The 13953-nt window shown below is 41.6% G+C and overlaps 1 protein-coding gene and 1 pseudogene across 1 annotated transcript; one reads left to right on the top strand and one right to left on the bottom strand.

The window, feature by feature from the left end:
• The first annotated feature begins 223 nt into the window (after positions 1 to 223).
• On the top strand, positions 224 to 11356 carry LOC114824503 (uncharacterized; annotated as a pseudogene).
• On the bottom strand, positions 11347 to 13392 carry LOC103433347 (protein NUCLEAR FUSION DEFECTIVE 4-like). Its single transcript, XM_070820587.1, has one exon. The coding sequence runs from the start codon at positions 13241 to 13243 to the stop codon at positions 11432 to 11434; it is 1812 nt and encodes a 603-aa protein (XP_070676688.1). The 5' UTR covers positions 13244 to 13392; the 3' UTR covers positions 11347 to 11431.
• Between the last annotated feature and the right edge of the window lie 561 nt (positions 13393 to 13953).

The raw sequence follows: 13953 nt of genomic DNA, 5'->3' as shown, positions 1-13953 counted from the left end.
TATCTCTCCGAAACAAACGCCTGAAACCCTCTCTCTCTTCCCGAGCTACAATGGCGGAACCGGGCTTCAACGGCCTCCGCGCTCCGAAGTCCAAGAGCTAAATCCCACGCTCTCTTTAGTTTTCTCGTTTCTCAACGTGTCATCTAACCCTAATTTTCTGCATTTCCGTAACTAATTGTACGTATTAGGTTTATTCTCTAAATCCTTCTTCTTGCTGATGGGGGTTTTGCACATTCTATTGCTAGGACTTCTTTCTGTTGAAATAGTATTCCCGTCAAAATAAACAGAGTCAAGGGACTAGAATAAGGAAATATTGACTGTTCAGTTTAGTGATATATTTATGGTATCAGGTGGAGGAAGAGGAAAGATCAAATAAGTGGAAGTACTTCCTTGAAAATGTAGAGAAATCTTCTCAATCGTGCTCTCCTGAGAATTCAGATAAAGAGGAATTGCAGGTTGAAGCTACTGAGCAGAAAGAAAAGACAGTTTCTGAGAGTGGTGAGGAAGGGAATGATAAAAAGGTCGTACCCAGTGCACAAGGCTCCCGCTTTACGCAGGGTCTGGGAGAGGTGAATGTCGGCTAGCCTTACCCCATTTATGGAGAGGCTGCTCCCAATGAGGAAGGGAATGATACAATTAGTAAAAAAACTGCTTCTGATGTTTCACCTGAAAGAGATCCAGAAAAGGAGCTTAAACTTTCAGAACAAACAGAGACATCTGAGGTCCAAACGTGGACTCTTATTAGATCATCTCTTAGTTCCATTGAAAATATGATGAGCATTCGTGTCAGGAAGGGAAGAAATATGAAAGATGAGCAGATAATCGTGGATAAAGACCATCTTCCATTCATAGAAGAAGCAACTTCTTCATGAATGGCTTCCGAGGATGACTGTGAGAATAAAATTTGTCTTGATGATGCTTTTAATGAAAGTAAGAATGCCTTCAGTGCAGAAAATTCTGTAAGTGATGGGCACTCTGATGGTGAGAAAGTTGCTGGGACAGGAGAGGCTGTTGATGTTGGGACAGAGGAAGCTAGGGTTAATGGGGCCCCTCCAGAGCCCTTCTTTCCTTGGAAACTAGAACTCGAGTCTTTGTTCATGGTGGAGTGCCAAGGGATCTCAGGGGAGAGGTAAAACTGATGCTTTCAACTTGATTGATTTACCTAAATAACTTGTTTGAGAGGAAGTGCAGTGCTTTCTAAATCTTTCATTGTAGGCATGGCAAGCTTTTGTAGGTGTGAAGGCTTGCAAGAGATCATTTCCATTTTGTGGTTGACCTTAGGTTCCTTTTTTTATTAGACTTACCTGTAAACTCTATAGAGGAACACATCAGTTCAATTCTCATTTCCTTTATTTTTGTTGATAAAACAATTTGTTTTCAAGGGCTTACATATATTCTTATTTCTTGGTTAAATTGGTTTTATGCTGGCCTTCCGTTAAGTACAACTCGAGCAACTAATACAATGACCTGCATTCACTTTTTGTCAGACATGATAAGTATCGTAGCTATTACTGTTTTTGTCAATATTATTATTACTTCGGTAATAAAATATATGCAGGCAATGAATTTCTTTGCAGGGTTATTGTTACTTCTGATGCCTGAGGAAAATGCCTTTTGGTAGGTTTTCAGAGCTCATATCCCTGATCTCTTCCAACTGTATTTTTTAAAATTTCTTTTTTTTCCTAATAAAATGGATGCTCTCTAGTAACTTCTGCATTGTGGATTGGCTATCTATGGAACATAGCATGTTTTGATTTCTGTTTTACAACAACAACAACAAAGCCTTATCCCACTAAGTGGGGTCGGCTGTATAAATCCTGTTTTTATTTCTGTTTTGATTATGCAAATTTGTGTTGAAAGAGTTGTAGATATTTGCTAAAGGAAATAGTCTCTGTGAACACTACATCATCTCAATTCTTTACCAATTTGTATACAGGTGTTCTATGATAATCTGTCTCACTTTTTAAAGTGTTTCATTTGTTTCTTATAGGACTTTGGTTGGTATAATTGATGACTACTTTGATGGCTACTATACTGAGGAAATGACAGAATCTCAGGTGTGTTGTCACGGTTTAGAGTTCTTGAGCAAAAATATATATGATTCTATTCTGATTCACCAATTTATTTTATCACACTTCCAACAGTTGTAGTACTTATGGAGGATTCAGTTATGACCAATCTTCATGAAAAGTAATTATTCTGTTTTATCAGGTGGACCAACTAGTGTTTGAGGAATTGGTGTGAGAAAAATTTCCAAAATTGGGTATGTGTACTTCTAATAATCATCTTAGTAATCTTAATTTTGGGGTGTTTACCTTATATGAAGCAGCGTTTTTCTCATTCCCTCTATGCTTGTGGCAGTGAATCATCTGGATTTCTTAGGAGTCCAGGTGGGATGGATCATTGGACCTTGGTTCCTTTCCATATTTGTGAATATGATTCCTTGGGGAAGTGGTAAGATTTATGTGGCATGTGCCTTGTGGTGTTAAAAAACTTTGAAGAACTGTTCTCTTTAGTTCTCAGTTTCAAGAACGAGTTGAAGTCATGCTGAAATCATGTTGTTCTAAAATACCTACCTTCTTGTTGCTTCCTTTGATTTTCAGTTATTCGAGTTTGGGATGTGCTTCTGTTTGAAGGAAATCGTGTTATGCTATTTCGAACAGCACTAGCATTGATGGAGTTATATGGTACTCTGCCGCAATTCTTCTAACGCTAAATTCAGAAGATATGATTTTGTTGCATTTTCAATCTATCCCTAGGAATGCCATTTTATTATTTATATGTTCCTGCAGGGCCAGCGTTAGTTACCACTAAGGATGCAGGAGATGCTATTACTTTATTGCAGTCTCTTGCTGGCTCAACATTTGATAGCAGCCAACTTGTTTTGACTGCTTGCATGGGTTTTTTGGCTGTAACTGAAAGTAGATTGAAAGAGTTGAGAGATAAGCACCGGCCAGCTGTATTAGCAATAGTTGAGGAAAGATTTAAACAGGGTCAGGCTTGGAAGGATTCCAAAGGACTCGCATCCAAGCTGTATAGTTTTAAGTGTGATCCTAGCATAATAGAAGAGAAAGGTCCTACTGAAGAAGGAAGTACAGATAGAGATGTATCTCGCTCGAAATATGGCTCTTGTAATCTGGCTGAATTCCTTAGTGGCCTATCTGTATCAGAAGTAGATTCTTTACCAGATATTCAGGATCAGGTTGCTTTCTCTTTGCTTCTTTACCTAAAACAATTCTTTGATGTGCATTAGATTTTAACGTAGTCTGTCAATTGTCTTATTAAAACCAAGCATTTTGATTTTTTATTTTTGTTGTGTGTAATGGGGGCTTTGCTTTGTGAGCGCTATTTTGAGATGTGGGTGTGATGTTTGCTTTAGTTAACTACTTTTCAGACATGCTTATAGTTTCTCTCGTTGGAGGTGTCTCATCCTTTCCATTTTATAATTTAATTGGCCAGACTGAACTTTTTGTTTATAGGTTATGGTATTGGTTTCCACTTGTAATTTATTGAAAGATATATATAGGCTACCACTGTGCTACTCCTCTTTTAAGTTTCAATGATTAACAGCTTTTGTGCAGGTCGATTGGTTGAAGGTTGAGGTATGCAGGGTGCTGGAGGAGAAAAGATCTGCTGTACTTAGGTGACCCGCTACTTTAGGAGTTTAAAATTCTGCAGTTTTGGGGGGTATTTTCCTGTCATTTTTTAGAATCTCACATCATGTTTGACTTTTTTATTGCCGTTGTTTTCTTTCACTAATTGCATTTCTTTCCTTTTGCCATCGTCATTGTGAAACTTCAAAGGATTAGTCTCATGCATAGTTCTCTAAATTACCAGTTTTATAATAGACAACTGGCAATTAGTGAAATTTTCAATTTGCCTTTTGCCTGGAATATTGTGATCTTATTTTTATACCTTCTGAAATAATGATTAAGGTGCTCATCGTGGCTCCTGCTCTTTCCAGGGCTAAGGAGTTAGAGACAGCACTTATGGAGATAGTCGAGCTCGATAATCGACGAGAATTAAGTGCAAGGGTAATTCTACTGTTGATTTAGCTTACTGTTCTTCTAGTATTATGTTTTCCTGATGTTCCATGTCGAAGAAATCTGTTATGTTTGCCTATGACGAAATCTGTCCAATTATTGGTCTAAAAATGGTGCTGTTTTACAGTATCTTTAGTTAAACCCCTTCCTCCAGCAGTTCAAAACTTCTTGATGAATAGGCATTTAGGATCAGTCAACACAATATACTTGAAGTTGTTTCGTTATCTTTAACCAAGTACTCTAATATATTGGTTTGAAGTCTATGCTAGTTTCTACTGATTATATTCTGGAGCAACGGATGAATTGTTGGGTTATCTTCAATCTTCTGAATTTATATTATTTGAAAGGGTTAGGTTCAACAGTAATGATGAATTGTGGTGTTTAGACTTTCTGTTACCAATGTGAGGGAGGTTGCATCTTGTTTTTTTATTACCTCACCTTAAACAACCTTGTGTGTACTCATCCTAAACATAGAATAGAAGTGATAAGGAGTTGTATTTTATTTTTTCCACATCAAACAACTTTGTGTCAATCCTAACCGTAGAAGCAATCGCATCCAGAACCTAAAAATTGTGTCAAAAAAGAAATAGGGGGAGATCTGGATTCGAAACCTAGTGAAAATGCTTTTAAAGTTTGTCTTACTACAAAAATAAGTGCTTTCATATTCTCCTTGAGATGGTATTTAGCACCTGCGCATGGTCCTGCAGGTTGAGCAGTTGGAGCAAGAGGTGGCTGAGCTACGGCAAGCCCTTGCGGATAAGACAGCAAGAGACTGCAATGCTTAAGGTTTAAATTAACTCGTTTTGTCATTTGATGGGGGGGGGAGAGCAGAGGGAAGATGATCACTTGTTTTTTTTCCTGTCCAGGTCTTGATGTGGATGGAGCAAGAGCAAAAGGTTACTGAAGATGCCCAACTAAGAGCCGAGCAAGAAGCAGCTGCTCAGAAAAGTGCAGTTAATGTGCTTCAGGTACCTTTATTTTCCTTGATGTCCTGATATATTAGTGTGCTTATGGGATGCATCTTATATCAATGTATTTTATATTGGGATGCCTATTTGAAGCCATCTCCTAACATTTTGGAAGCTTTCTTGCTCTTGGTTGGGAAAAATATTACCGAGAAGACAATGTTGGTCGTTTTCTAGCATTCCTTGCAGCTATTCATTAAAGGAAATTGTGCCCAGTTTTTTAATTAATTCTCGGATCATGCACCATCTCATTATCCTTTTAGCTTTCTAAGAAACCCATATATTTCTGTATAATGCATCACAGTAAAGAAAATGGCTGAATGAGAAAGTTGAATGTTTCTTTTCTATGGAAACTCCAGATCTCATAATCTGAATGTCATTTGTTTTCCATCTTTTAGAACATGAATATATCTATTTCTCAACAGAATAGCGTATATGCAGGAAAAATATGACAAAGCTATGTCTTCACGTACTGAGATGGAAAAGAGAGTAAAAGTAGCGGAGTCGATGTTGGAGGCTACATTGCAATATGAATCTGGTCAACCCAAAGCGCTTTCTCCAAGGTACATGAAAATATCTGTTTCTAGAATGAGCTATATGATGGTTTTTCGGTATGCTATATATAAAAGTTTGGATCCAATATATTTGAATGAATGTTCTACTACAATTGCAGCAGAACTTATATACAAGATTATTACAGACGCATGCAATAAACAAAGGACAGAAAGTGGCATCCATGCTGTCCTTGTTGAAGCAGTCAGTAACCACATGCAGTGGCCTTGCTGTCCACGTTAATAGTGCATACACACATGCTAACCTAGCTGTGAAGGAATGATCATATTCCTTCTGTCCATATTCCTTCTGTCTAGCATCAGAGTAGAGCACCTTTAACACTCCCCCTCAAGTTGGAGTGTGGATATCAATAACACCCAACTTGCCAAGATGTGAATGGAAGGTAGGTGCTCTCAGTGGCTTTGTAAATATGTCTGCTATTTGACGTCTCGTCTGCACATGAGACGTCTCGATCTCTCCCCTCTGAATCCTTTCACGGACAGTATGACAATCCAGCTCTATGTGTTTGGTTCGTTCATGATACACAGGGTTCGCTGCAATATGTAGAGCAGCTTGATTGTCACAAAACAACCTTGCCGGCTCAGGATGATTTACACGCAAATCATTCAACAAATTCCTCAGCCAAGTAAGCTCACAAGTGGTTGCAGCCATGGAGCGATACTCGGCTTCTGCTGAAGATCTTGCCACCGTGACTTGCTTTTTACTTTTCCACGATACAAGTGATTTACCAAGGAAGATGCAAAAACCTGTCACTGATCGTCGTGTGATCGGACATCTAGCCCAATCCGCATCACAGTAGCCAATCAAATTAAGTTGGTTCTCCGTAGGGAATAGTAACCCTTGTCCTGGTGCTTCTTTCAGATATTGGAGGAGACGATGTGCTGCTTTAAGGTGATGGAGTGTTGGTTCTTGCATGAACTGACTGAGATTATTCACTGCATACGTAATATCTGGCCTAGTGATGGTAAGGTATATTAATTTTCCAACCAAACGTCGATATCGAGTCGGATCCTTGAGGGCATCACCACCTGTTGTTGTCAACACTAAATCGGGTTCCATAGGTACCTTGGCAGGTTTTACGCCAAGCAAGCCAGCTTCCTCCAATATGTCCAGAGTATACTTTCATTGGCAAATGGAGATCCCAGCTTTGGACCGTGCAACTTCGACACCCAGAAAATATTTTAATGGTCCGAGGTCTTTAATTCGAAAACATCCACTAAGAAATTGCTTGAGTTGACTGATAGCTTCCTCATTATTTCCTGCAATGATCATGTCGTCAACGTAGAGCAATACTACAGTAATGGAGTGTCCACAAACTTTAGTGAATAATGAGTAGTCTGCATGAGACTGTTGAAAACCAACTTCTTGAATGGTTGATGAAAAACGTTGGAACCAGCTGCGAGATGCCTGCTTGAGTCTGTATAATGACTTGTGAAGTCGACAAACCATAGTCTCCCCCTGTCGACGATAACCAGGAGGGGGTAACATATATACTTCCTCATGGAGTGCACCGTGAAGGAAAGCGTTTTGGACATCCATTTGGTGAAGAGACCAGCTGCGAACAGCAGCAATGGTCAAGAGACAGCGGACAGTAATGAGCTTAGCAACGGGGGCGAACGTCTCTTTGTAATCAATACCTTCGCGCTGCGTGAACCCTTTGGCGACAAGGCGAGCCTTGTAGCGTTCGATGGTACCGTCGGAATGATACTTGATTTTGAAGACCCATTTACATCCAATGGGGCGTTGGTGGAGGGGTAAAGGAACCAAAGTCCAGGTGTGATTGGCTTCAAGTGCGTCAAGCTCAGAATGCATAGCTGCAAGCCAGTGAGGGTCATGGCGTGCCTGCTCATAGGAGGCTGGTTCAACTAAGTGAGAGACATTGTGAACAAAGGAACGATGAGCATGAGAGAGTCGAGCATAAGAAACATACCTGTGAAGAGGATATCGTGTGCCGGACATGGTGGAAGAGATGGCGCTGGACTGAAGCAAAGCAGCATGATGGGTCTGATAGTCACGAAGGTGGGCAGGGGGTTGTGTAATGCGGGCGGATCGACGAAGGGGAATTAGGGGCAGCGAAGGAGACGATGGTGCTGGTGGTGGCGAGGTAGGAGTGTCTGGGGTTGGAGGAAGTATGTTAGGAGTAGGGTCGTCAGGAAGGGAGGGAGCGGATGAGGCGGGTGATAAGGTAGGTAGATCAATAGTGGGAATGGGGTCTGAAGGTGCAGGAGTAGGGTCGTCATGAGGAACAGGTAAGACCGGGGTAGGGTGGGCAGGTTCTGGTGGTAAGTTAGCAAGAGGGAAAAGATGTTCATGGAAGATGATATCTCGAGAGGTAAAGATGCGCTTGCTATCACGGTCGTAAACGCGATAGCCCTTCTGACCAAGGGGATATCCCAGGAAAATGCAGCGACGAGCACGAGCATCAAATTTGTGTGAGGGAGTGAGGTTGGTAGCATAGCATAAACACCCAAAAACTCGGAGATGAGTGTAGACAGGTAGTGTCCCATGCAAAAGTTTATAGGGAGATTGATGGGAAAGCAGAGGTATTGGGAGGCGGTTGATAAGGTAACAGGCAGTTTGTACACTCTCTCCCCAGAATTTTAAAGGTAGGTTAGCTTGTAATCGTAAGGCTCGGGCAACATTTAAAAGGTGACGATGTTTGCGTTCAACGACTCCGTTCTGTTAAGGGGTGTGAGCACAGGTGTGTTGAAAAAGAGTGCCATGAGTATCTAAGAAGGATCGTAGAGAAATGAATTCCCCCCCATTGTCGGCACGAAGAATTTTAATGTCACGGTTAAACTGTGTTTTCACCCAAGAAAAGAACGAGTGGATTATGGTTTGTGTGTCAGATTTAAATCGCATGAGATGAACCCATGTGAATCGAGTGAAGTCGTCTACAATGGTGAGGAAGTAACGTGTTCCAGAGGATGTATGTGTTTGGTGCGGCCCCCAAATATCACAGTGGATCAAATCAAAAGGTGCAATTGATTTTATTGAACTGGAAACAAATGATGAACGAGTTTGCTTTGCTAAGGGACAAATATCACAAACATGTGTAGAATGAAAAATAATTTCTGGAATGGTCTGGGATAAAGAGTGAAGAGGTGCCGAGAATGGGTGCCCAAGACGTTGGTGCCACAGTGTCGAGGTATGGTTGACATGGTTGGCGAGATGAGGATTTTGTGTTGGAGTGAGGTAGTAGAGGCCATTAAACTGCTTGCCCAGGCCAATCATCTTCTTCGTAGCCATGTCCTGCACAACACAAAAACCCGGGTAGAAAATCACAATACATTTCAATGCCCAAGTTAATTTACTCACAGACAATAGGTTCACACGAAATTGTGGTACATGCAAAACTCTATGAAGGGTGAGCTTGGGTGACAGTTTAATAGACCCAATGGATTCAATCGCAGCCTGTCCACCATTTGGTAACCCAACAAAATCATGTTGGGGTCTAGTGTGATTATGGATGGGTGATGAGTGAGAAATATGATCTGTGGCTCCGCTATCTACGATCCAACAGGTTGTTGAATGCGGAGAATGTTGTGTACCTGTTGCATGTGCAAGCGGCAGATTGGTACCATTCTTATTGTGAAGGAGGGCCATGAGTTGATGATATTCCTCGGTTGTGAACGTTGGTTGATTGCTGGAGATGGGTACTTTGGTTGCGTCAATCTGAGCAGTTGTCAAAGGGAGTGTTTCAACATTGTTGGAGGCTGGAGGTGTACGCCTATTTCTGGGCTGCACATTCTTTCCGTGCCATTTGTGTCCTTCAGGGAAGCCAATGAGAAAAAAACAACGTTCAACTGGATGTCCTCCGTCACAGTAGCTGCATTTGAAAAGCTTTCGTGAACTAGGGTTGTGGGTGCCATAGCCTCCTTTTGGTGCTGTTGAACGACTGGATTGCATTGCATGGGCAGTGGGTTCACGACAATTCACCACATCCAATTGGCGTTCGTGTTGGAGAACCAATCCATGGACTCGTCGTGTATCCGGGAGTGGGCTCATCATCAATATAGAGCCTCGGATGGTGGAGTAGTTCTCGTTCAGTCCCATTAAGAACTGCATGACTCTCTCTTTTTCTTCCCTGTCTGCATGCGCCTTGGATCCTTCGCATCCACAAGCAATGGGCTCATGGTATGATGCTAATTCATCCCAAAGAGCCTTTAATTTTGTGTAATAATCTGAAACAGATAGCTGTCCTTGTCGGTGTTCGACAATCTCTTGTCGGATTTGATAGATCCTGGAATCGTTGCCTTGCGAGAATCGATCCTCAAGATCCCTCCATGCTGCTGTCGCAGTTTTGCAGTAGAGTATACTGTGAGCAATGTTGCCTTGTACGGATTGCCAAATCCAAGATAAGACCATGTCGTTGCATCTCTGCCAAATTGAATATTTAGCATCAGTGGTTGCAGGGTTCTTGATTGAACCATCAACAAACCCTAGTTTATTTTTGGCGCTGAGAGCAATTCGCATGGAGCGGCTCCATTGTCCATAGTTGTGTCCATCGAGAGGTTGTGAGACTAAAACAAGACTTGGTGAGTCTGAATGATGTAGAGTAAGAGGATCAGATACATGAGGTATCATCTGGTCGCCCATGGTGGCTGGGTTTGATGAAGAGAAAATGGTTGTGTTTGTGGCGGAAGCAAAAATGAGCCTTCCAGAGTCACCAAGATCGGTGCTCTGATACCATATAAAAGTTTGGATCCAATATATTTGAATGAATGTTCTGCTACAATTGCAGCAGAACTTATATACAAGATTATTACAGACGCATGCAATAAACAAAGGACAGAAAGTGGCATCCATGCTGTCCTTGTTGAAGCAGTCAGTAACCACATGCAGTGGCCTTGCTGTCCACGTTAATAGTGCATCCACACATGCTAACCTAGCTGTGAAGGAATGATCATATTCCTTCTGTCCATATTCCTTCTGTCTAGCATCAGAGTAGAGCACCTTTAACACTATACAGTTCCAGCAGTTGTATATGTTCATTCATAATCCCTTTTCCGGTTTAACAATGAAATTTGCAATCCGTCATCTCTTCCATCACTCTTGGTACAGTATTGGTATTGTATACGCATACATTTGTCTAAGTAATGTAACTAATTCATTGGTTGTGCTACTGGGCCATATATTTCTCTGGCAATACCTTATCAAGCTAAAGTGGTTTGTGGGGCTGGGAACACACAGGGAAGCACCACAACAAAGATGGGCATTCTATCATTTGGACTGGTTGGCATGACAGAAATAAGGTATATAGTTTTACATTTTCTGTATTGATCGCTAGGTGCCCGTTATGTTCATACCAAGACATAGTTGAACCGAGGTTCTTTAAATCTTAACCCGGTGCATGCTTCTAAACCCATTTTAATTTCTGTTTGTAACCCCCTCTCTTTTTTTTACAGGGATCCAGTGACCTGAAATCACTGAATCAACAGAGAGAACCGAGCAGTCCAAAGGAGAAAACTGGCGAGGAGGGGAAAGACCAGGTAGCGGAAAAGTGATGGATGCCCCTTTCATTGCCATGAAACAGAGATTGAAGCAGCTGCTGCGTATTTGTTTGCTTTCCTCTTTGTATTTATATAGTGGTGGCTGAGGGAAGCCAGCCATCAATCTGTAAACTTGTCAATTTTCAGCAGCGGGTTCTGTTCACCCCTAGACGGTTAGAATGTAAAGCATATTAGTTCTTTGTTTAGTGGTCATTTGTTTACAATAATGACGTTTAAAATCAGTTTTGGCCTCTGTTAATGATATCATCGTCATTATCAGCAAGTAGGAACATTCTTTCTTTGTTTATTGGATTCAGAAAACCGAATAAGAATAACTGTAATTCCCGGCTCTCCTCCATTAACGGGTCGGAGCCGGAGATGATGAAGCCATTTCTGTCTCATCTGCCTCGACTACATTCTCTGTATGCACTGCCTCGACTACGTTCTCTGTATTCTCTCTAAACTTTTTGTATATGTCACTTTTGTAGAATTTAAGCGTTCTCATCAGCAAAATAAGTGACGCGAGAGCTGAAATAAGTGTTGTTGCAGTCAAAACTGTAAACGACAACTTATAACATCGAGTGCCAATACATGTTAGATCCTGGCCCTTGATCCTGTGCAGACCCAGCCTAGCAAGCTCCTTCTCTGCCTCTCTGTCATAGAGCATTCCGGTGACCCTCACATTGAGTAGATAACTCCCGAGGGGACTCGCCAAATGTCCACAATTGAAGAGGGTGGAGTAGTACTTCAACCCGAAAACTTCAGAAATGATTGCCAAAGCCAGTGGTAACTGAGCTCCGAGAGTAAACCCGACGATGACTGAAGCAATGTACAGGGAACCAGGGAATGCAAAAGCAATGAGAAGGTAGGCAATGCCTTCTAGTGTAAGAACAACAGTGAGCATAAGGGGTCTTGGGATTTTATACCTCGTCAGTAGGATTTCGGAGACGAAACCGGAAAAGATTCGGCCGAAGAAGTTCCATATGCTGATGAGTGACACAAATGTGTTTATGGTCTGAGGTTTGTAACCCAAAGCTTCGCCAATTTGGCCGAGGTTGTCGGTAGCAGTGAAGCTCGATCCGAGTCCAAATAATGTTGCAATGAATATGAGTAGCATGTCAATGCTCAAGATTGCTTGTAAAATGGTGTAGTCTTCTCCTCTTGGTGGTTTCTTGAAAATGTTTGAGAACAACGACGTACCTTTCGGCTTGATCTCTTGATCCAACTCCAGTTCTTGTGGTCCTTGATCTGGTTGTCCTTGTTCTTGTGTTTCCTCTAAGGCTATTCGATGAGGTTCTTGTTTCGTCAGTGTCCAGCTGACTAACTCCTCTCTGATGATAATCAAGAGAGGAATCAAAAGCAGGAAGCAAACCACCGCGGCGGTCATAGCTTGGGCTGCCCGGGGGAAGACAACCGATTTCTGAGTCAGAGTCATTGCCATGAGAAACAAGGCAAGAACAATCGACACGTACAGAAAGCGAAAAAACACTTTGAGTTGTCGTTTTTGTTGTTGATTTTCAGCAGCTGCTGTGATTTTTATCGGACGAATCGTGCACAGAAACACAACTGAGATTGCAGCTGGGAGCCAACCGATGAGAAGAATCAGAGCTCTCCTGTCCTGAAATCCATACAATGCTAGATATATTTGGGTGATGATCGCCCCACTGAGGCCGATGTACCCTTTGAGGAGGCCGATCATGATGCCGCGGCTTTGTGGGAAGTTTTTGACGCAAGTAACCATAACTCCTGTGTTCACAAAGCTCAGAGAATTTGCTGCAATGCACATGTAGACACACATGTGCCAGATTTCTGGCTTCGCGATCTTTCCCGTGACGCCTAACCACATCATGAAGTAGCCGAGGAAGTTCATGGCAGCCCCAATGAGGAGCACAAACCACGTTGGTGTTACCTCGGCTATTAAGCCTGCGAAAATGCCGATGTTGGCCCCAAGGTCTTTGAAGAACCCCAGCAGGTTGAGGGTTTCTTGGTCATAGCCAAAGGTGGTTTTGAGCTCTTTGGAATAAGTTCCAAACAGATAAATTGTACCTGAACCAGACATCACCATCAATGAAGCGAAAACGGAAAACCATTGGCTTTTTGCCGCGAAAAGTACGAAACTCGGTAGATTTCCGGTGCACCCAGTTGATGGTGTTGGTGGTGCCTCACTCATTTTGCTTAGATCTCAGTTTTTGGTTTGGGAGGATTAGCAAATGGATTACGTGTTTTACCATGAAAACATTATTTCTTGCTACCAATAAAAGAAACCAAAATCAATATTCACTTGGAAAATTGTTTTTGTTTGGCATTCTTAGGCATTATCCTTAAAAAAAAAATCTTAATAATTAGTTTAATCTTTTTATGTTTTTCTAACAAGATTTGGAGATTTTCTAGTATATTTCGGAGTTTTTACCGTTAGATTCTTGGTCAAAAATCATGATCCAAATGCTAAAAATCCAAAAGTATAGGGTACCTAGAGCACCATATAATTTTCGTCAAATTAGTTGCATATTTTCAGGAGCCTCAGAACCACCAAACTGCAGCAAAAGGACTTGGATTCTCTGCCCTCCCATTTCGGTGTCCTCCCCGTGCCCTCCTGTTTTGTGTGGTCACGGTTAATCCATGCTAACATTTTATATTGTTTTTTATAAAAATAATAAGACAAAAAAAAAATAGTAATATAAAATATTGACGTGACTTAACCGTGACCACACAAACAGGAGGGCACGGGGAGGGCACCGAATTGGGAGGGCAGAGAATCCAAGTCCGCAGCAAAATCCCATACTCCAAAAAACAGCTAGTGCTAGATACAGTAAAATTAGGAAGTAAAATAATTAGTTTAGTTCTCATGGTAAAGTATTTTTCCTACCTTTGAAACTGATT

This window comes from Malus domestica, chromosome 04 (assembly GCF_042453785.1).
Source record: "Malus domestica chromosome 04, GDT2T_hap1".
Classification (NCBI taxonomy): Eukaryota; Viridiplantae; Streptophyta; class Magnoliopsida; order Rosales; family Rosaceae; genus Malus; species Malus domestica.
This window is presented reverse-complemented; position numbering and strand designations above follow the sequence as displayed.